Raw genomic sequence first — 24,380 nt, 5'->3', positions numbered from 1 at the left:
ACCTGAACAATTTACACCAGATTACATTTAACAGCAGTGCAAGTTTTGCAACCTAAAGGATGGAGAAGAGGGTCTCTATCTTACATCCTGCAAGAGGCTTTTCAGTTTAATATCAGCTCGAGGCATAAGGAGCTGATGACGGTTCTGCAGACAAAATCTTCCTCTGTCAAACTGAGTCTGTTCTAACCAAAACAGCTCTGCTTGTCTGCACTGGTGTTTCTGGTTTTGCTGTCACTGATAATAACCAGGGTAGTGAAACACTCCCTGAAAATTCTCAGAGGTACAGCACAGATGAAGTGCACACTTACACACTGCCTGCAGACCACATGGGGAAGTGTTCTGGGATCAGTTCTTTCATCATACAAAACACTACCCTATGAAGGTAATTTGTCAAATGTCATTGTGGGAATTCTCCTCCTCACCTTAAATAAAAGCACAGACTAACCACCCCACTCCCAGGTTTCTCTTAACTGTGAAAGATCCCACTGACCTGAATCATGCACAGATAGGGTCATGCCTACCTATATGCAGTAATGCTGGGTTAAACCCATTAGATTCATCTCAACCAACAGAAACTCAGGTGCAGGCTAGCGATCCAGAACCCCTCTTAAGTCAAGGAAGAGATATAGATATCCTCTAGACGGCAATTCATCTCATCTGTGCTGGGCATCTACATTAGACTGCATTAAATCATTCCCTAGAGGTCCCACTGTTTCTCCACTGACTACAGGGAGTCTAGAAAAGACAGGCAACTTTCAGGTGGCTAAAGTGGGATGGCAGCTACCTAGGCCTGAGTGTGCAAGTCAGAGTGGAAACAATTCCATGTGGGGGCCTTCTGCTGGCAGCAGCATGTTCCCAGGTGAAAAGAACATCATTGTGCTGGAGTGGCACGATAGGAATAAAGCTCTTTCACAGTAAATTCCTGAGCAGTTTTTCTTTTGCTATGCAGAGTATTGGCAGGAGGTACTGAGAGGCCTGTAACCAGACCAGACAAAAGACACAGAGGTAGAGTCAAGGTCTAATTTCATCCAGGCAGACTGTTCTAGGGTTTCCACACAGATAGGCTGTATTTTCAAACAATGTTTTTTCCTCTTCACTGCTCTCTAGTGCTCCTTGACTTTAGTGGTTATCTAAAATTACACATGATGTTGGTTACTACACCATCACCCTGCTGTTAGATACAAGACTTCATACACGGATTCTTTCAGGTCCTATGAGATTGAAAATTAATATTCTGGCATAACAATTTATTCTCATTACAGTATTTCCCTGTAGCAAATCTGCTTAGAGTAGAAACAAGACTAGAAAGGGGCAAATGTAGAACACTATGGAATACAGGGTGAGGTAGATAAGCTGATCAGTGTTCTGTGATGAACGTTGTGAAATCAAAAAGAAGGGGTTGTGTGGAAGCAGTCTGCACTGGCCCGAAGATCCAGTGGAAAGAATAACAAAGAGCAGAAGCATAGGGTGTGTCACGCACAGAAAGTTTAAGCACTATCACAGGCCATGCAGGCCTAGGGAGAAGAGTGTGTGTAACCTGAGTGTTTGAAGAGAGACCTTGATGAAGAACATCAAAGAGTCAGGAAAGCTTCAAAAGCACAGGATGCCAGTGGGCATGAGTGTAGATGACAGAGGATGAAGTTCTCTGTGCTGGCAACTGATGTCTGAGCTGTGGGGAGGGAAAACTATCCAAAGGGAGAAATTAAATTATGTAGCAACCTCCCAAGTAGATGCCAGATGGAATCAGATGTGTGAAGCCTGGCAGGATACTCAGGAAATGTTTACCCTATAAGTAAGGAAGATTTGTGCTATGTTCCAGACTGGCTGGGTGCAAACTACCTTGATCCAGAGGTTGTACACAGAGGGTGTACAACCATTAGTGCCTCTATGCCCCAGTTACTTCCTAACACATCCTGCTGAAGTGCTAATGAGGCAATTAATTTGGGCAGAGCACCCCATAATACAGCTGTAGAATCCAGAGATAAATCTGAGTAAGCTCTGATCTGTGTGTTCCCAAGTGGATATGCAGCTCCTGCAGCCATTATTATATATATTTATGTGCACAGATGTTGCACAATCAAATGGAATTTAACAATAGCCTACACATAGGCACACAGTCTTGAGAGATGCAGAAAAAAAAAAAGCAGCTAAATAAAATGTACCTCAAGAAAAAAAGTACCATAGTATTTCGAATGCAAGCACAAGAAGAATGTAGCTTTCCCCAGAATGCAATGCATTTGGAGAACTCTAGCAGTTATCACCAAAAAAAAATGTGTGATACCAGGAGGAGAATTAGACACATAAAATCAGGAATATGACCTTTTATCAGAAAACTCTAATTTAGGAACAGAATACAAAGAAAGGGTAGTAATATTCATGAGTTACTTCTACAGGAGTTATTGATTCTATAGGAGTTATCAAGTTCTTTCTTTTAATCATTCTTTTAATGATTTTTTCCCCGTTACATAACAGTAGTCACTTACGTTTGCAGACCTCTGTAGAAGACATGGGTTTCCCTCTGTCTCGGTAGTACCCTGGTTTGCACCTTTGACACCGATGTCCCTCTGTGTTATGTTTGCAGTTGTCACAGACCCCACCGCTGCGCTTTCCCGATGCCAGCCAGACACTCAGGTCAAAATGGCAGCTGTCAGCATGGTTGTGGCAGCGACACTCTGGTGGGAAACAGAAGATATTTCAGGCTTATACAGTAAACAAAAATACTATTCATTTTCCTACTGTAAATCGTGGCGGAAATATCTGAATGTAACACACTTCCTCTGCCTGCAATCCTTGATTTTCATAAAAACTAGAAATTGCAGCACAGGGTGAGAGTCCCAGGAGGGTCTGAGAAGCTTGGGTGGTTGGGAGCTGTGTGGTATTCTTACAGTAAGACAAACCAGTCTGAACGGTATCATTAAGCCCTGCACAAACCCCTGGGACACTAAAACAGGTGAGGGGATGTAGCTGCCTGAAGAACAGATTTCTGCCTTGCAAATGCCACTTCCCAATAGCCCAGACAGGCCAGCTGCAGTAGAACAACATGCAGACTGAAGTTTTCCATCAGTGACCACCAACTTATCCCCAGTTGCTGTAATGGTACCATTAGTGTAAACTGACAGACGTCTTTGTTAGGGGACTTTGCCTGCTGGCACCGTGAGCGCTCATCCTGAAAGCCTGGATTTGTAAACTCCCTCCCACTTACTTCTGCATTCATTTGGTGCCCCCGTTTTTCCATCTCCTGGCTTCCAAGGCTGATCATTGTATAGCGGTGCACATTTGTCACAGTGGTCCCCTGCTGTGTTGTGCCTACACACACACTTCCCATGGACCTGTCAGGGGAAAGAGAATACATTCAGACAGTTACAAGCAAGAATATAGTGGAGTGCCCAACAGCCTCGTGAGGAGGTGGGACTTCTGCACAACTCCCACACAGCTCTCGGGCTCTCTTAAGAAACCCACAGAGCCTGGAGCTTAAATGTGTAGCTTTATCTCTTCACACAGTCACTAACAATGTAGATTTTTCCTCTATCTTCCAGTTTAAATACATGTGGCAACAATTTCTTTTTAACTTTCCAGTTGGCTATTTTCCTACCACACTGATGAGCCTCTAGAATTGTGTCACAGTCTTAACAGAGGATGCTGGACCCTGTCTTATTTGACATTAACAGTGGTCTGGAAAAGAAAGTAAAGATAGGGCAATGAAAGCACCATGAGTTACTAAATTATGAGCAAGTAATCCTGCACCTCCTAGCACAGTTGAAATTGCAGCAAAAATATTAAACCTGGAAAAATACCAACCAGTATAACCTCAGAAATACAATCCCTATCACATTCTGTGAGAGGAAAGCCCTGGTGTTTGAAGAGACTTAGGTACAGTAAGCACTAAGCTACCAATCTACATATGAATATATATATTTTAAAAATAAGTTAGTAGTAAAGGCCCAGTAAAATTCTGGTCTGTGTAACTAAGAGCACTTTAACTCCAGGTGGAGAGGAAATTGTGCCTGCAATGCTGAGTTCAGTTTTGAACATCTTATCAGATAAATGAGAAATTGGAAGATGTTCAACAACAATGAGCAAAACCTGGCATGGCTGAAGACTGGGTCTGATCTACAAGCTCTAAGCATATAAATCCTCCTAAGGTATGAAACAAAAATTTACAAAATATTTGAGGGCAAAACAAAGAAAGAAGTGCAAAAATCTTGACTAAAACTGGCTAAATAGTAGAGGTCTCTCTGTGGCTATTTGCTTTAAAACTTACTTGAAAAAAGAACTTGCTTCCTCTGTACTTACCTGCTTTCACTGGAAGACAATAATGATTTTTAGTCATGGAAATGTTCTAATATATGTCAGTTCTGGAATCAGGTATTCACACCAGAAACCTGTCCTTAGAAACTGAGCCGGTCCAGCTTTCAAACCGAAAGTTACTCCTGAAACTGGTTCTGTTCTAAAGTAATTTCACACATCAGGAATATAATAGCCAGTTCCACTGTAGACTGTGATTTGGGGCACAGGATTCTCTAATATCAAACCACGTCGATGAAGTGCTTTACAAGAGGGCTTTTTATGTTATCGTTTTTGATTTTTGGGGTTGTTTGTTGTTGTTGTTTTGGGTTTTTTTTAATTTTAATTAAGAAATAGGATTCCAATATCTGTTTGCAATGCCTCAGAGAAAGGATTTCCCCAGAATAAATATTTAGCATAGGGAGTGAGAGGAAGGGCAGGGCAGTGCTATAAGTCAGGTTTCTACACTCAAGAGAAGCTGCTAGTTAGTGGTATGTATTTCACATGCAAGGAGACACTTGTACTAGAGCAGGAAATGCACAGAGATCCGGGACTAGACCCCTCTCCCTCCATGTGCTGTTGAGGATGCTAGGCTCTGTCACCATGTCACAGCTCCGGCCCACTGCATGTTACACAAAAAGCAGAGGCTGAAATTTCATTTTGACTGGGGTGTGAATTGAATGTAATCCTTTAATCTCACCACTAATGTGAGTTATGTTTCTCCACAGTCCTTCCTGAAAGTCAGACTCTCCCTTTGCACTCCCCCCTTCCCCCATCTCATGTAGCAGGTAGCTTGGGATCAAGAGAAGAGATGTTCAAAAGAGCAGTTGTGTGAACGCGTTCCCCTGCCCCCAAAACTCATCTCCCTGCAGCAATTTGCTCTCCGCTCCCCTGGTTTCTAATCCTCCCAGAGCAGATATGTCATGCAGCTAGCACAGGGGATAGGCTGCAGCTGATGCCATTGCCCCTCTATGGCCAGCTGGCAGATTTGCTGCTGCACAGAGCGGTTGGCTGCCTCCTCACGGAAGACTGAGCACAGACTTCAGGGTATGCATTTCTGTCAGAGCTCAGCACCAGCAAACCTCAGGAGAATACAGCATGTAGCACATTATGGGGTGCCTCTCCAGAGCTCCGTACAAGACAGCCATCCATGTCCAACGTGTTAGATGGGATGACAAATTACAGAAACAAAGACAAAAATACTAATAAGCAACAGCGTTGGGCTTCTCCCTGTTTGGGTTTGGCTTTTCAGGCTTATACATCCCCCCCTGTGGACACAGTGACTGCTTTTCAGAAGCTATGGAACAGAGAAAACCACCAGGAGTGAGAAAATATAAAAGTGAGCCTGACCCAGAACCATAGGTTTTAATATCCCCAAGCTCCAGACTATCTGAACTTCACAGCTCATTCCAAACCAGATCAGAATCAAAACCTTAGATCCTGTCATTTCACAGGAAAATGCTAGTGTATTCCAATGCAAAATTTGTAAAGTTGACCCACTGGCTTTTTGAGAGATATCTACAGAAACTGTGCATTCACTATATATAAAAAATTATATGAAATAAATGCTGAGATGGTATAGTTGGGAGATGGCAGAATTAAACCATACAATCTTGTTTTAGCCTTGAACAACATGATCAAATATTCATTATTCCACAGGACCCTGTGCTTACAGTGCACAGCACAGATGGTGTGAACACTCATGAACAATAATTCAGAAAGCAAACAGAACAGTTCAGTGAGAAAGTAGGAGTCCAGTTGTTCTTTGGAGGTAAGTAGACATGTCAGTTTGCTCATTGCCCGCTGGTTTGCTGCAAACTCTAGTTTGTGGAGGCTATCTAGGAATGGCATGTTGTGAGTAGGACAGAGGCATAAAGAAAGCTTCCTGCCTGTGATCCCTGCTATTGAACAGTTTACCAAATACATGTGGAAGGATGACTGGCTTAGACAAAAGGGTTGAAAAGCCAAGCAGCCAGCAGACAGGAGAGCCACAGAGCAGGCAGAAGTAAGCAGTGGAGCTGACATGGAGCTTTTTTTAGAAAGTGTTAGGTCTGAGGACTGACCTTTTTTGTATAGGTTTAAGAACAAGGAAAAGAGAATTGATGGGTATTGGGGCAAAGGTAAGGGATAACGGAAGAGGAAGCAAGTCTGTGAAGTGTCCCATCTTGGATGGGTATCTCATGGAAGATTTTTTCCATGGAGAGTAATCTCAGACAGCATCCAAAGGTGAAAACAGCTAAGGAGGAGAGTGCAACATGAGGTGACAATGAAGTACAGGAAGGAGTTAGATAGGAGAAGAGAACAGAGACAAACAGCTCAAGTAGAACACACACAAGAAAGGTGATTCATGGATACAAGTGGCCATTGCAGAAAGACTGGTTAAAGCAGGAGAAACAGCTGTGGAAGATGCCCGTTACACTTAAGCATGGGGTGAAATAAGGGTAGGTGAGTGTCTGCAAGCGGTGAGACAAACAATTTGTTCTCTTAGAGAGGAAGAAATAGGAGAGGCAGACAGAGACTAAAGTCCAGGAAGGAACAAGAATAAAATACAGGAAGCTGTCAGATAAAATAGGAAATGGGATATCTGCTCAGGGAAGGGAGAATGCGAGAGTGGCACTCAACATCAACACAGAGAGCAGGCACGTCCCTGACTTGTTATTAACTGCTGAAATAAGTACACATCTCTCTCACAAACATTCGTCATAAAAACTAGAAAATTGTGTTCTCTAGCAAATGCAAGACCTCAGAATGCACCAGATCTCAGTGGAACACAGAGATGATTGTGCCAAGGCAGAGAAAATAGTCAGAAAAATAGATTCAGGGGGATAACACTGATATTTTTCTATGCCCTAGAAAGCAGGGTCAGAGTTGCAAGGAGATAATAATAATTAAGGAGATGGTTGTCAGGGAATAGCAAGGACCAGTTGCTCTTTAAGGGTTGAAGAGCTCTAAACTGAGGGTGACCACAGCACAGACTGTGCCCTCACTGAGGGGCCACCATCCTGAGCACAGCAGGGACCTGGTCCCATGGTCCCTCGGCAGCCCCAGACACAGCGAGGGGATGGACCAGGGGCAATTCAGGAGGAGACAAGCCCAGAAACAAGCTCACAACATGGGTTCAAAGCCCACCCAGGAGTCAGAATGAGAGGTGAGCTACAACACATGTGAGGAGGGTCCATGAGGGGGGAAGCTACCTACAGCATAAGGCCCAAGGTCCTTCCAGGAGGCAGGGCCAGAGGCAGGGGTGCAGACAAACACCTCTACAGCAGAACTCAAATGGGGACCAATAGCCCAGGGCTGAGCTTAAGTGGACCCCCCCAGCCAATGGACAGAGAGGGATGTCCCAGGTGGGGCTGCTCAGGGCTGATAAAATCCTTTTAGTGCGTTCAGGACGCTGATACTAGCACTTTGATTGCTACTGAATTCATGTCATTGGAAACTTTAGGATATCTGACTACTAGGAGGCATCTGAGGGAAAAAATACTTCAACTTTTGAAATTTAGAGCTGGCAATCCGGGTGGAGGGAGCTCAAGCAGGAGGTGAGGAACAGAGGCTTACATGAGATTCATGCCATCAATTAGGAAACCTAACCAGTTTTCAGCTAAAGCCCAATTAGTTTATGACATGAATTTATATTAATACATATAAATGTACTGGCACAGCAGGAGAAAGATTGAGATCTAGGAGATTTCTGTCTCACATCTCTCATATTTCACTTTATCCTCAGTGTTCAACACATGACACTACATCACTTGACAGAAACTGATCCTTAGATACAGACGTATTTAAGCCTGTATGGGCTTTTCCACAGTGCTCATTGCTGCAATAATTGAGTACCACAGAAATATTACGGAATTTATGAGGCCTCCCTTCATCTGCTTTTCCTCATTACTGTGATAACTCTGGTTGTCTCCAAGGATCCTTCCTATTAATTGGAGCATCATCGTATTGAAAGTTCAGTGGCTCTGACAGATTGTTTTGAAACTGGATGGTGCCTTCCAAAGTTATTTTGGGGAATGGATCAGAAAATAGATACGCTGGCAGACAGGCAGACTGTGTGATCATATAAACCTCTCCATTTCATAAAACCAGTCTGAAGTACTGTGTGCAATAGTTTGTATTCTTGCAGTCCTGCTTTCTGAGTGCGTCCAGTGGTGGTTACTCTTGTCACTAATGCATTCTATGAGCTCTGAGAGATGAAAACTGTTGCTTTAAACACTGATATTCTGGCTGCGTCAAGCTTCCAGTTCTCTAATCAGCTTTTACAAAGCACACAAGTTTATAGGCTGACATACTTGCAGTTAGAGGGTATTGTTAGTCCAGGAAAGGAACAAAAATGTTACGCTGTACTCTCAGTCACCATCATATTGGCTTTAATAGCCATGTGAAAGCAAGCTCTGCTTTTGTGGTTTGGTATAGCGGTTATGTTCTCAGGCTGTAGTTTCATGATGTAAATAAAACCTTTGGTGGCATTCTTCATTTGAGACATTTCTGCTTTCCTTACTGCTTCTTTCTATGCTATCACCTTCTGCATCATGCCCTAAGTCATGTGTAAATTGGCCCATGAAACTAAACCACGTTAAAAAAAAAAGTTAAAACTGCTTTTTCTTTTTTTTTTTCCCTTGGCACTAGTATTTTTAATCTGGATTAATTCCCTCATCTGCCTCACAGTACAGTCGTGCTGTTACAAGTCCAGTATTGCTGCCAAAGGCTTTGATTTGTACATCTACCACCTGAGCAGCTTTGAATCAGGACACAGAGGAGGTTATAGCTTCATGGATTTTAATGCCAGGATGATCAGTTCCAATCATTTAGCTTGACCTGCTATACTAAGCCATGAATTTCATCCAGCAGTTCTTCCACAGAGCTCAGTAACTTCTGGCTGATTTATAGCAAATAGTGTAGAACCATATCCTGCTTCCATGCAGCTGTTCCAAGAAATTACATGATACTTAATTCACCTTTGACTGCAAAAGTTGTTTCACCTGAATTCTAATCTGCAGCTGAGGCAGCGAGTGGAAATTTTCCATCTGTTTGTCCTGTAATTTTTTTGATTTTTTTGAACTCTTGTTCATCTTTGTATAATACCTGAAGCCTCTTGCTTTCTTTCTGCCCATTTAGTTTCTTTTACCTTTGTCCTTTCAGTAAATGTTGTGGTTGTTGCTCTTTCTCCTGGGCTATTCTCAGTCTATTTTGGGGCTTTTTTCCTAATGAATGAAGGTTAAATTTGGAAGCCTTCCAGAACAGAGCAACTGTTGCTGATTCAGAGAAAATGTTTGTCTTTGGGCTCTGTATTCACTTTGTAATGTCGCCAGATAAATTTTGGATACAGCAGTTTGCAATGACATCAGAGGCTAGTCCTTTACCTGCTATTAGTAAACCAACTCTTTCTGGGTCATTTTGAGTGGTTAAATACAAAACAGTGTCTGCTATACTGCGTTGTTTCTCTTACAGTTCAAATGGGCTCCGTTGTCTCTCCAAACGAAGAGATGTATCCATGCAGATTTATAATAAATACTTCACTATCAGGTCCTGAGGAGAGCACATATGACTTTTAAAAGGCCAAATTAAAAATTCCCTTCAGCTTTTTCAAATTTGCAAAGACCTAAAACAATGGATGGCTTGGGAGTAAGTCCCAGATTACAGTGCCTGCTATGGGTAGATTGAAAGTTCAAATTCCTCCTCTAATCAGGAATGAAAAAAAGCCATTATTTTCCTATGTCACTTGCAGGTTTCTGGGAAAAGGTATAGTAAGTCTGTGTGTCTAAAAACTAGTACACATATGGGTGTTTTCTGGGGGAACTGTATTTCTGGCTCGTACTTGGTCACTTTGATAAATTAAGTCTGAGGGAATGTGGCAGGGATAAGTAGAGCTGGGACTCTTGTGGCAAGATCCACCTGAGCATACAGGTTTTGGTCTCCACAGCAGTGAGTGAATGAGCAGCTGCTGGTCCCAAATTCACTGAATAAGTAACGGCTAAGAAAAATCAGTGATAGTGTTTAGCTGAGTATTCAGACTGGCATCACTAAGACCTTTTTGAACAGTAACAAAAGAGCAGGATAAAGAGACCAGAAGAGGTACAGAATTCATGCTTCATCTCAGAGAATATAACTCAGTCTGTGACAGTTTCAAGACACAGCTCCATCCTCTGCCTGAATTCACCTCCATCCATCTTTACACACACATCTGGCCGTGCCTTAGCCCACATTTCACTCTGCTTTCTTATAGTTTTCTTTCTGAATGCTAGCTTGATTTTTTGTTAATTTTAGGGCTAAGCCACCCGCTTATTTTTAACCTACCGTGCCAACAACTCTATTATTAATCTGTAAAAAACTGCTGTGACTTGTATAACAGCTGCCACACTGAAATGCAACCCCTGAATTACAGCAGGTAACGGCTCTTGGTGAGTGTCTTAAGAATGGAGGAAGCAAAAAGGGGAGCAAGGCTCAGTATTTTAATAGGTGAATTCCTGAATCACAGCATAACAAGTAAATACCACTGGTCAGATCTCCTGAAAATGAATGGCACAAGGGAGTTTGGTCTCATTCAAGGCTTTGTTCCTGATGCTACTGAACAGTCTGGCCTGACTGCCAGCCTTTGCTGCAGAAAGACCCAGAATTAGTTTTCAGGGAGGAGAAAATGTGAGAAGCTCTAGATTCTGATACATGGACAAGGATTTGTGGGTTTACAGGTCAGGCATAATGTGTTAGCACACTGTGGACAGTTCAGGCAAGTTTGGACATGACCTGTTCATTCAACAGGCAAAATAATTCTGTCATTTGCTTTGTAGTACCCCTGGTTAACTCCAGCATCTCTCAGTTTATCTGGGTTTCTACTGGTTACACTCTAGGGGTGTGTGGTCAAAAATCCACTCCCGAAGTGGGCCTGTGAGCTCTTCTCTGAATTTTTACCTCTGTATTGAGGGAACTTGGCAGCATGCATAGCTCCCATTCAAGTGAAATTATGTTCAGTAATGGAATAGATGAAGCCGAGAAAAAAATGGTTTTCTGCAACTTCTCTGCAGATGGCTAGAGCTTGGAGAGTGGGGGAAGGGTGGGGCTGAAAAAGATGCAGGACCAGCCAAATTTATAAGGAATCTGGGAAGGGAAAAAAAGGGTGAGAAAGTCGATGATTTAGCATAAAACTTGTGCACAGCAAGGGAAGGATTGTAAACACCTAAAGGGTGCAGGAGTAATCCCCAGGACCTTTTCAGCACAGTGAGTGAACCACAGTGAGGAAATATATGTAGGATTTTATAACTTTTGCACTGAGTAGCATGGAGTTTTTTATAATCCTGTGCCAGATTTCTCCATATTTTGTGTGCACCTGCTGTCAAAACTCCATGCACCCACAAGGTACAGCTCTAGACTAAAGATTTGCTTAAATTACTGGGAGATTTATTGGGGTGTTGAGAAGCCTTGTACTGCGAAGGAGGGCTGGTTCTCTTGGGAGGGGACAACCTCTTAGAGTCCCGTGCTGGAGAGCCAGCAAAACAAGAAATGTTCACCAAAACTATGGAGAGGAACCCAGATTACAGAGCCTAACCCTGCACTGAACAGGACTCTGAAACCTTTAAGATCTTTTCCTCAGGACTACCACTACAGCTTCTGTGCAATTCTAGGAGATACCTGATGTAGCATCCGAGTCGAAACTATAAGAAACATGCAGAATGCACTCATTTTTTGAAAGGAAACACCCTAGACACCAACCCAGAGGTGTGCTTGAATTTGGAGGATACAATATACCTACAAGTCTGAATATTCTTTTCCAACTTTTATCCAAGTAATTGTTTGAGAACTTCACTGTCATTTAGAGTCACAGTTTTGAAGCACATTTTGCCCTCGGAATCTAGGAACTCACTAAAACTGTCCACAAAAATTAAAGAGAAGCTAAAGAAAATTAAAGAGAATCTTTCCATGATGCTCCCCTGTCAGCTTCTTTATCATCTCTGAACACAAATATCTGAAACTTTCTTATCCACCTGCAAGTTCCCACAAGGATTCCTGTGAAACGCTTTGGCCCACTGTGGGTAGCAAAGGTGTCAGCAACACCACTGTCTTTTCACGTAGTTCATGTAATTCATGACTACTTTTTGCTCCATAGTTTATATGATCTTCTTCTGTGTTTTTAGACCATTGTGAGCAGAGCTCAATCCATATTCAGTTTTAACTTTTGGGAAAAAATCAGCACAAGGATCTCTTTCTACAATTTATTCTGATGTGATCGAGAAGATCTTGTAATTTTTTTTCTTAACATTCTTGATGCTGCTCACGTAGCTGATGGACACAGAATAAATTTTTCTTAAACAAAACCCACTCTTTGAGTTGCCAACTACAACAGAGAGCACCTCCTGTACCTCTGCGTGCTGGACATCAATACAGACTGGCACGGCTTGGATCAGATAATGTGAAAACTTAGCTGGGGATTATCAGTAGAACTACACAAGATATTTGAAGAGGAGGTAATATTTGCAAGGGATACGACAGCCAAGTCACCTAGAAAATTGCTGTAGAAAAACAAGTTTTACCTTATGTAACCTCCATTATGCCAAACAAAGAATCTTACTTAGGACCAGATCCTGCTCCCTTTGAAGTAACTGGAAAACTTTCCATTTGATTCATTGTGGAGGATCAGACCCACAGGGAGTCTAGTTTGTCTCTGTAAACAGGATAAAGAAGCAAAAGAAACATCCGAGGCCACTTGTAAGAATTTCCTGGCAGTGTAGGTACCAATAATTAACAAGTAGAAATCCCCTAATGCTTTAAACAAAACCATTTAAATCCACATTTGCTTTCATCTGTCCATACGTACTTCTCATGGACTAGAAAGAGAATTGTGAAATGTTTGGCAAAAACAAAGGACTTCGGTCTAAATTCTGTGTTCTGTCCATGTGCGCTTTCTGCTTTGTAAACTGTTCTGGAAGCACCCCTGGACTCAGCTGAAATGTGTCATCAAAGCAGATCCTAAACCTGACAGCTCTTATTAACGTTGTTGGAGCTGAATAAATAAATAATTTACTGAAGAGCAACACATTACTTTGTACGTCCTGCAACAGTGATACCTGGGACGGGGCTACGTTCCATTTTATCCAGTGGTAGAAGAAGACTAGATGTATTCAGGTGGCAAGGTCCTGGCAGTTCTTTCTGTTATTTAAAAAAAAAAAAAAAAAAAAAGCTTCTCTGTAGTTTCTGCAGCAAAATGCAATCTCAATAATTTCCCTCACTAACAAAGGGTCTATTTGTAAGTGTTGATTAATACAGGCTGTGAAATTCAGAAAGGAGAATTTTGTCCTTAGCTATCATAGGAAGCTATTTAAGTTGGGTATGACATCTGTCTTTTTTTTTTCCTTTTGGCCTGAAGAAAGGAAATAGAAGGCAAGAAAAAATGATTGTTGATAGCAACAACCCCCAAATTCAAGATATGTTTGTCCTGAAGTTTCTTGCCTATTGTTTATAGCTCCTGTCTTCACTTCTCAAGGTTTTTCTCCTGTCTGACATGATATTCTCAGTAGTTAATAAGAGAAATATGGTCAAAATGTGTTGAGGTGGGTGCATGGCTTGTTCAAAAACAAGGCCACATTGAAAGAGTAATTATTACTGGTTTGCTACCAAAATTAGAAGTCAAAAGACATTTCCACCAGATCCTATGGAAGTCTGCTTTGCACCTTGCTGTACTTAGTATTTTCACAAAGGACTTATAACCAGAGAGAATATGTATGAAACTATCGAGGATGTCAAGCTATGGGGAATAACGTACCAACTGGAGGTCAATTTTACAATTTGCAGCTCTCTGGTATCCGTTTGTTTCTATGACATTGTGGCATCTGTGACATTACTTCTCACAGAGCTGTGTTTCTGATCGGCAGCCTCAGTGGAGAAGCCAGAAGCTGGACGAGTTGTCACGACTGAACTGAGGGATCTACAGATAAATTGATCATTGACAGATCATCTAGTTGTCATAGATCATCTAGCCCCTCCAAAATGGTGTTCAAAAGTGTTGGTTCAAAAGTGTCAAGAAGTTTGCTTCTCTCCGTTATTTATCCTCCATGTTAGCTGTGTTAGAACAAACCGAACAGATTTCTTTCAAGAGTAAGAAGAGCAGAGTTACAAGTTAGCACAATTATGTCTGTTCCAAGACATAAATGCAGAATGATCTCAGTTTTTGGGCCTATCCCATGGCAAACGTTTACAATTGTTTTCTACATGGACTTGCTTTTGTTTTCGTTAACTACAGAAAATACAGTGTAGGGCTCTAAACTCTTAAGAGACTAAAACTCCTCTTACTTAAGACTTTCTGTGGAGGTCTGTATTTTTCCAGCGTTTCATTTAATTACTTGACAGAAGCCCAGGAAACATGAAGCTGCTCTGCCTTCATGCTGTGATATCACCCACACTAGCCACATTAAAATCTGTGTCTTGAGACTTGCTCTGCCCGTGTGTTCAGCAAATATTAGATGCGGCCAGTGGAACGAATCAGATCCTTTCTGGACATGCAGTGTTTGTTTCTAACATCTCTTTTCCCTGTCCTGTTCTAGTCAACATGTGACTGAACGTAGAGCATTTTTCCTGTCTCTGCCAGGAGACTGCAAGATTTTTGTTGCAGTGTAGTTTGTCTGGTACGAAATGTATCATGTTGTTCACCACTCAACAACAAAGGCCTTTTCCTTCTGCATGTAGGCACAGAGATGACCATATTGTAAGATGCAAAGTTATACACTTACATAAACTCCCTCATGCTAGCTATGTAATCCAGATCCTGAGATCTGTACCTATGTGAATGCTCCCTCCACCACTACAACATCATCATTAGTAAGTATTAGATAAAATGTAAAAGGATGCAAGAACCTGGCTCTTCCCATGGATTTTCAGTGTGTATTTGAGAAGGAGCTAGGGTCTAATGACTAAAGCACAGAAAAGAGAAGCAAAATAGGGTGGTCATCTTTGCTCCAGACTTGTATGATCTGGGAGTAGAATTTTAAATTTTGGCCACCTAAGGTTTCACACTTCTCTGGTTAGTACAAAAAACAAAAAACAAAAAAAATAATGAAGGATACAGTGAGAACCTTCCAATCATACCTGCAGAACGAGGATCTCCATGATCGCTGGGGGAGAGGGGACAAGAAGGAATCGCCTTAATTTCCAGCAGAGGTTATTTAGGCAGGCACTGGCGGTTGCTATTGCTATTTGGTTGGACTAGATGATCTTCAAGGCTTTTTCCAACCTTGATGATTCTGTGATTCTGTGAATATCCTTCACCAGAGATTTTCAAAAACTAGTTCAACAAACATTCACTAGTGAATGGCTTAGGTACGCTTGATCATACCTTTATGTGAGGATTCAGACAAGCTCCCTTATGCTCTTTTCCAGTGCTCACCTAGGATTCAAGGGGCAGTTCAAGCTTTGGAAGGCTTTTCTCACTTTTCTCCCTGCTGCATTTGAATCCCTGCTTAGGTAAAGACTGGCTGATATCTGTGCCTGTGTGAATGATGTGATGCATCCACCCTCGTGTCTTCTGGAACATGAGTCACTCGTGAAGTGCATTTCATCAAAACTATTTCACCTTCTGCCCCATGAAGTCACTGATGGCACAAAAAGATTCTATTCCCTTGTGACTAGTGGGGGGGGAAAAAATCCAGTCATAGTTTACAATGGTCATGCCAGTGATATAGACAATATTGTGTTTTCCTTTTCGGATGGGCAGAGTGTTTATTCTTCTACCAGCTGTATTCATTTAATAAGTTATTCATCTATTTGGTTTCACTATGTGTGTATTTAACAGTTTGCAATAGGGAGGACGCACTCTATAAACCCCTTTTCTCCACACAGTTATGTATAAAGTGAGTCTATATTTATAGTTAACAGAAACTGATAATATTACCTAGTGCTAGAATACTGTAGCGGAATCTTAGATTTATACCACAGATGGAACTGATTCAGAAATGATTTTGCAAATATTGTGAAACTCATACAGCTAATTGTCTTACAGTGTATACCTCTGAACCTAGAAAAGTTGAAAGGAAGACAATGAATACACATTCCAGAAGAAAATAAACCAAAATTTCAAGTGTACCGTATGTCTAAAGGGACAGAAATTAGCTGAGGATGTATTTTTTGAGTCTATTATGTCACCAGAGACTAAAGTTCTAAGGGTTATTTTGGCTTTCAAAACCCATTACAGAGACAGACAGCCTTCTGGAACCAGTGGAGCCACTGGCTAGTTTAAAGCGCCTTGAATTCTGCCTGTGTTTATTAGATGTATGTGTTTAGATGTATTTGGTTAACATCATTTCCCTCTGACTGTTATTACAGTTCTTCAATATAATACTTGCAGCTAAATCCAAAAGGAGACAGCGGTCATTCCCCCTGAATCACAACTTCTGAGTATGCACACAAACACAACTCACATCTTCTGCACATCCAGGGTCAAACACAGCTAGAAGAATGAATAGGGAGGAACTAGTCATAGTCCTATACAGTAATTTTCCTACAAGGTTGGGCTTTTAAGGAAAAGATATTCTAACTTATTTTAAGCTGAATGGATAAAAGAGGGGGCGAGTAGAAATTATTCTTATATTCTGAATACTGCTGTCTATGTAGTGAAAGTAACAAAACCACAGAAGGCTGAAAACCTCAAAATAAAGGCTCAAGCCCTAAGTATGTCAGAATGGCTTATGTCTCACAAACTCAGAAAACCTGGAATTCGAGACCTGATACTGAAATTCTGGTCAGGACAGTCTTTGCATCAAAGAGATGAGTTCAGTTCTGTGCAGGCAAATAGGCAGATTTCATTCAGTATGTTTGGGGCTGGATCTCTGTTCCAGTTACAAGGCTTCCTCACAACTTCTAGGTATTTTGAGGTGCAGAGTTTTTAGAAGGACCTATCTCTAGCAGTGCAGTTAATACACATGGAACTGCAGCAAGAGTTGTAGGAAATCTTTTCCCGGAGGGGTTTAGGTTTCACTAACATGGATTGACAGCGCTGCCCTTTTTCAAATAGGCTTCGGGAGTCTTGGACAGGAACATACACAAAATATACAGTTAGGCTGAGAAGGCACAAGCAGATAACAAGTCTAAGAAGTTAGTGAATGTCTAGAACTCACCACGTTCTCCGTGACTCCTGTCCTGTTGGCAAACTCACATTCCTCTGCGTGCCCATTGCAAAAGCAGCTTCCCCGGATGATCAGGTCATAAATAGCATAGTGGGCAAATCTCTGGGGTTTCTCTACCAATCCTGAACCATAGCATGGACATTCCTGTCTTTTTAACAAAAGGAGGCGGAGGTTGGTGAGTTTCAGGAGATCTTGAGCCTCAGGACTGTAGGGGTCTTCGATCTTGTTAGCCGGACTTAAGGCACGATAAATCACCTGAAAGGCAGAAGACACATATCCAAGAATAGATAGAGGATTCTGCCTACATAGCAAACATCCCAAGGTGATGCTCAGGAAAAAGTAATAGAAAAAATTTTAAAAGTAAAAAAGCAAATAAAGCAAAAGTAATATTTAGAAGACTCCACACAAGCAGTTGTGTGGCTGTGACTGATCCCAGAACACCACAGCTGAGTTACCACCAGCTGGCCAAGCCACAGCAAGTGACTCTGTTCCTGCTTTCATCCCATCTCAGATGTGAGATAGGAAATGCCTTAGTTTAAACATCTCTCCCCTTCACTTCTTGCAGTTCAGCCGGTATGTGGTAACTTCTCAAGTGCTGGTTACTTCCTTGTGTTTCTGAGCCAAGTGACAACTGCGTCACTCAGAGACATCCAAGGTTTATTAGCATAAATCCAGTATCCCCCTCCCTGGCAGGGTTCAAGGCCAGGTTGGACGGGGCTTTGGGCAACCTGGGCTAGTGGAAGGTGGCCCTGCCCATGGCAGGGGGTTGGAACTGGATGATCTGTAAGGTCCCTTCCAACCCAAACCATTCTGTGATTCTATGATTAATGCCATCCAAACTTCTCAAAGCATTTTAGGAACGTGGCCTTAGCGTGAGTTCTAGAGTCAGGTAAACTAAGGCACTAAGGGGATATGTGAAATAAGTGTAAAAGTGAAATAAATAAAAGTGAAATAAGTGAAATAAGAAACTGTGATCAGACTTTTGGCTTGGTCACTTGAGCTATGCTCCAGAAAACACAGCTTGGCTTAGGGTGAGTAAGAACTGAGAGAACCCTGTCTTCAACCAAAGCCACCCGGTTTATTCACTAGGAGAGAAGTAGCTACACTCCAGTGAGCCTGGAGGACCAAAGGCTCTTTGTGGCTACTGGCTGTCTGCAGGTTGTTACTCTTTTGTCAAAGCTTTTATGCTCTTTTGATAGTTCTCCAGAGCAGCAACAGGTTGGTTTTGAGTATCACCGTTCTAATCTGGTGTTTAACAGTGACTAAAGGGACATGTTGTATTTTAGCTCATGCACTGCTCTACCCTTCTGTATCTCTCAGGGTGAGTTTGTTTCTCTTGCTTTGGGGGAGACGTTGACAATGGAGGGCAGGACCACAGTCCATGCCAGTGAACTAGAGAGCTGATTGCTTTCGTTCCCAGGCTTAGATGTCCTCTATGGGTATGCTAACTACAATCCGAGAGCTATTTTCTCCTCTGGTTGAGTTTTTCCATCATAGCAGAGGGACTTGCCCTCAGGGTTCTTTGGCCCTGCTTTATAAGTGGTGACAGTGTCTGTCTGACTAACTCCATTAGCAGAGTGAAAGCTTTGTTTCCATAGGGATTCCCTCTTTCCCTCTCTCTCTGTGTTTTTCTTTTTCTTCCTTTCTAGTGAACCAACCAATTTAAATACTTGCAGCATGTAAAATACTTTTGCTCCTTTTTGCTTGCAGAAGCCAGAAAAGAGCTTGTGGTGCATGCCTGGAAGATAATTCTGTTGCATGTTGATGGCACATGGGGAGATAAACCCCCTTAAACTAACAGAATCAGCTGCCAGGCTTTGCACAGAGCTACACCTGGCAGTACCACAGCAAAGGCAGTGGTACATTTCCCACCTGTCTGCAGCATTTTCTGTTTGTTCTGTTGTTTTTTCTTTTAATTCCCTTCTCTTATACTGTCAGCTACTGACAAAGCTGCAAACAGCCCTGTTTGGGGAGATCCGAGGTGCCCGTATTTCCTCGTTTGATAGAGCTATGGGCAGATTGCCCAGGCTGTGCAATGCAGGTGCCTACATTCCCCTGACCAATGAAGCCATAACAAAATAGCCCAGACCCTTCCACCCCAGTGTCTACATTCCCCCGGTCAATGGAACCATAAGCAAATGACCCATTCTGTTTTGTCCAGGTGCCCAGCATTCCCCTTACTGATGGATTCACAGGACAAAGACCAAATCTCCTCTGTCCAGTTCCCCTAATCCAGGATGGTCTGGTCTTTTTAGTGGAAACCAGTTTTATGAACCCACCCTCCTTTCCAGGCCCCTGTAGACCACAGAGAGGTGGAGTGGTTTCTCAGAGTCCTGAGCACCTGGTCGTGTACAGACACACACATCTTCCTCCCGCACGGTCAGTTAATCTAAGACCAAGGCAGTGAACTGGATGGAATTGTTCTGCAGAGCCTACTCAGTCAAAGACCTCAAGGCAGGGTTAAAAATTAACTACTGGGATATTAATGGTTAGATTGTTTTAGATTGGCATAACACAGAGGAACCAAGGGTAAAGCAGTCTGCTTAGTTACTGGATTTTTATAAGCTCTGTTCTCACACTTAGCTTTTGGTCTATGGCCTCTCTAATATATATGCTCAGTGTAAATGGTATCTCAAGGTAGCTCTCCAGAGGACACCTAACAGATCACTGGCTTGAGAACATAAATGCTAGAGGTACTTTGCTCCAGGACAAGGCATCTGAAAAAAAGGTAATCGATATGTCATTAGCTTCTGCAAGATCTGCCCTGGTCCTGCCAGTGACCTCCTTATACCAGGCTGGACAAGAGGCTTAATGTCTCTGTGCCCCTGAGATCCCAGTTGTGAACAGCTATGGATCTACAGGAGACAGAGAGGAAGGGTGAATGAGGTGAAGAACAGGAATAGTTATTGGGCTTCTCTGAAAGAAATGACGAGATAATGGCCAAAACGTTTGTTTTTACTCTATGCCTCTGGCATTATACTTCTGCTTGATGACAGTGCTCTTGCGTAGTGCTATCTTAACCGTGAAGGAAATCTTGTGTATTGTACTGCACTACTAGAAACCTATTTTGTATACAGTATGATAAGTTTAAAGAGACGGATTCATGTTTTGGGATCTCCAGTCAATTACCCATCCTCCCCATGTCTTAATTGGCATCCAGATAGCACTGAGTTCTTTAGGCAAAAGAACAGCTGTTGGGTTGCTATTCTCTTAGCACAAGGCCATTTGCTTTCACAAAGCTATATTGGTTTTGTTTCTTTGCTTGACAGCTTGGAAAAAGGTTGGGTTCCCTGTGGGTTTATTGTTTTGCAAGTATTTTCATTTCTGGCCTTGCATCTCTTGAGGGGAGTTGCTTTGGCATTTTCCATATCCCCTTAGAAATCTGAACATTATTTGTGAGTAGAGATGTTAATAGCTTGGATGTCCCATAGGGATTGTGGCATCCTTTTAAGAAAAAACAGTATTCCGTTCCAGTTGAGGTACAAGAGTTTGCTCGTATGATTAATTCATGACCCATTTCTGTCTGGAATAAGCTCAGTGGTGAGTCTGGATTTGTTTGTCTTTCGTTCTCCCAAGGCAAGACTTGTTAAGTGTTAAAGATCTGATTTCAGTGACATAACGCTAGTGAAGTCTTTTGGGAGAGGCATTTGTATGTTCTTCCTGGAATCAACAACCACTAAATAATTAGCCTTCCTTAACTTTGTAAAAATCAAAGATATTGAGGACTTACTTAAACAAAGACATTTTGTAGCAGCACAGTCAAAGCAGATACGTTGTGCCAGTGTAAGTGGGTTTAAGTGAGCTGCATTTTGCACAGAGGCAGCACAGTTTTAGTTCGTATTTAAATCAGTTTAGCAGCATTATTTCATATACGCATAAAACTAGAAAATTAAATTTTCCTCTCTCTTCCTTCTGGAATACACATCCTTGAAATATTGGTGGTTAAAACCCTTGAGCACAAGGAGGAGTATAATGTAATCACCACCTCTTGGCTCATTTTTAATATTGCGATGTTTCTTCTCACGTTAAAGTGCCAGTCATTAGATCTTCCTTAACATATGTGTTGCCTTACTGTCAAGAGCAATATGTTACAATCCATAAGTTGTACTTATTAGTCTACTGTGTATTCATTCAAATAATTGTAGAGTTGGATGAATTTTTAAACAGATCCAGTATCTCACCTTGCATGCTCTGAATTATTTTTCTGTAAATGCATAATTTGCCTAACCCCCCCCCCAAGCCAAACCACTAAACATTTTCCTGTACTAAAAATACATTATTATATCTTAAATGAATACAATTGGGTTTGTGGTTCCCTAAGAAAAATTTAATCCTAAATTAGGAGACAGATTGGTGGTGGTTTGTATACATGGGTTGATAATTTTATATGGTACATGGAATAATTTTATTTCTGTAAAAAAAAAAAAAAAAAAAGGAAGAGATGTCTCTGTGACCAAAATACAGAGTTGGGAATGGGACTATTTGTTTAAAGCTCCAGTGCAATTGCTCAGTATAACATTCAGCAAGTAACTTAAGACTTATTCTCTTCTGGATTGACAGTGAATCAGTAGGAATAGAAGTGTGTCGTATGTCTTGCTTACTTTATTAAAAAAAAAACAACATAGGATGCAGGTTTTCAAGTACTTAATGGAATGGGAGGAAGATTAGTAAGTTTATATCTGTACAATTCTCTGAGAATCCCTCGAGATGGATGTTCAATACATGCAATTCTAATAATAATAGGTAAAAGATAAGAGTTTGGTCCTCTCAACCATTTCTGCATAAATATTTTAAAGGCAAGATTAGAAATGGATCTAAGTATTAGTGAACTCCTAGAGTCATGAGCTGTGGGAAGACACACTCCACCTTTGTGTTTCTGAAGCCTGTGAAGTGGATTCCTTCTATACAGATAGATGTTTGGCTTCTGCCTTTTGCAGAAAGGCAGAAATAGGATTAATTTTTTTATTTCCCAGAGATACCATTCAAATTTGCAGTTTCCCACTATATTAATGTGCAAGATATGAAGAGAGTGTAATGAAAAAGAAGCCTGTTCTTAACATTAAGCTGCAAGCTCTGAAAAGAGCTTCCCATGGTGTTCACTGTAAAGTTATTTCTCATGTAATTAAATTTTTTTTTTTTTTTTTTTTCTGTAACAGACTGCTCAGTCGTTTCTCTAAACATCAGTGTGCAGCTTTCACAAAAGTAGCACATGCACAGCTGCAGAAGAAAATCTGATGGTGATTAAGTTTGCTAAAGGACACCCAAGAAATCTTTCCACTTCCACTGAACTGGGTGGAAGTTGAGGGTATTCAGCATCGATATAGTCTCAGCCTTTTGTGGAAATACATCCTAGATCCTGAGTTTCCCTTAGAACCAGGAGCTGACACTGGAGCTGAATGCTGAGTAGGACATTCGTGCTTATCTGCATATCTGCTATCAAGCGCATATTTGTCATTCTCATTTTCAAAAGTCAATCAGCTGCGCCTCAAAAAGATGGTCGCTACCCTGTCCTCTTCTGACCTTTCGAAGAGCAAGGAAGTTTGGAGAACGCTGTGAGCAAAGCTAAAAAAGGTACCCACAGCTAGAGGATTCGTTTTGCTGTACACAGCTTGGCACAGCTTCACAGGGGGGGATGTTTTATCACCAATCAAGAGATCATCTTCATTCTGGAGACAGTGTCTCAAATTTTTGATTTCTTGCCATATGTTTTGCTTCTCCATTCTTGATGCAGATAATTCTGTTTTCTTAACCTGATCTTCCAGCCAGTATTAGTCAGAAAAGATGTGGACACAACAAAGGTTCCCCCTTGCAAGCTCATAGCCTAAGGTCAAGGAATATGAGTCATAAGTGGGGGGCAGTGCCAGTGCACAGCCTCCTACAAAAGAAGATCCTTGTGCAGAACAAAAATTTGATATTACAAATCATCTTTAAGCTATGTTGATCATGTTGCACACAATCAGGTTAATGAGGTCAGAAATGTCTGTGTGCTTATACTAGGCCCATCAGAAGGAAGCTGCAATAAAAACTCTCATCAGTCCTAAATCCTCTTCATTAAGAGATTTTCATGTGAGTTGATTTTGTTCTTAAAGGAATAGCAAACAATTGTCTCAGAATTTTTCCTACCCAGTGGCAAATATACTCTGATTGATTTGATGGAGCCCCTTGACTAAAATTAATTCTTTCATCTTGTGGCACAGTAGTCTTTACTAAGAAGTAGTCTTTTTCCTGTTTTGAAATACTGTTCGGACAGCACAAAGAAAGTCTAGTTATTCTCACTGCTTTTAGAAGGGCCATTCTGACGATTCATGGAATAGTATTTTTTAGTCAAGATCCACTGCTTTTCTGTTTTTCCAGAGAATAAAACTCAGAAGCCAGTATAGACTATGATGGTTTGTTAAAGAATTAATTGTACGTTTGATTTTTAAAATTTCTCTGATCTGGCTAAACTCAGCTACTACCAAGACAGTGGCATCTTGAATTCATTCTGTGTTTTCCAAATCAGAAAGGGTCAATGTCCCTTCAATCTGCGTTTGCTTTGAGGTTATTCCAGTAATCCAGCCAGTGTGGCATTAATATTAATATTTAGGCGTTGCTGCCAATATGATGATGGGGAAAGACTGCACAAGTGAAGTTAGAGGCAGACAAATATGAAGAGCCATGCAGACTTTTTCTCTTCCTAAAACAAAATGTATTCTGTAAGTTCAGGTTATCCACAGATGTAAATCCCTCTATCTGTGTAGAAACGCAAGGTTTGTAGGGAGAAGCAGTATCTTCTATCAAGCCAGATAATGCAGTTGGAGTACAAAATCTAGACTATTGGGCACAAAAACCTTCAGCTTGCAGTCTGTATAGAGGGAATGGACAAAATTCCTTCCATTCTACATAGCACCACCTTACATGGGGGTGTGAGAACATTGCCGTGCTCCCACGAAGTGCAGTGTCCTTTTTCATTATGAGGAATGCTACTTGCTGTGACATGGCAAGGGG

General features: G+C 41.5%; 1 protein-coding gene across 1 annotated transcript in view; it reads right to left on the bottom strand.

The window, feature by feature from the left end:
* Nucleotides 1–24,380, bottom strand: part of LOC113484819 (netrin-4-like) — a 51,147-nt gene that overhangs the window by 13,408 nt on the left and 13,359 nt on the right. The window contains exons 3-5 of the mRNA XM_026857458.1: nucleotides 17,385–17,648; nucleotides 3,203–3,329; nucleotides 2,484–2,672 (exon numbers count right to left, since the gene is read on the bottom strand). Of these exons, the coding sequence (XP_026713259.1) occupies nucleotides 2,484–2,672; nucleotides 3,203–3,329; nucleotides 17,385–17,648 (580 nt within the window). The remainder of the gene's footprint in view (nucleotides 1–2,483; nucleotides 2,673–3,202; nucleotides 3,330–17,384; nucleotides 17,649–24,380) is intronic.

The sequence above is a fragment of the Athene cunicularia genome (assembly GCF_003259725.1).
Source record: "Athene cunicularia isolate RWA chromosome 12 unlocalized genomic scaffold, athCun1 chr12_part1, whole genome shotgun sequence".
Taxonomy (NCBI): Eukaryota; Metazoa; Chordata; class Aves; order Strigiformes; family Strigidae; genus Athene; species Athene cunicularia.
The sequence above is the reverse complement of the archived record's forward strand: the minus strand, read 5'-3'. Positions and strand labels throughout refer to the sequence as shown.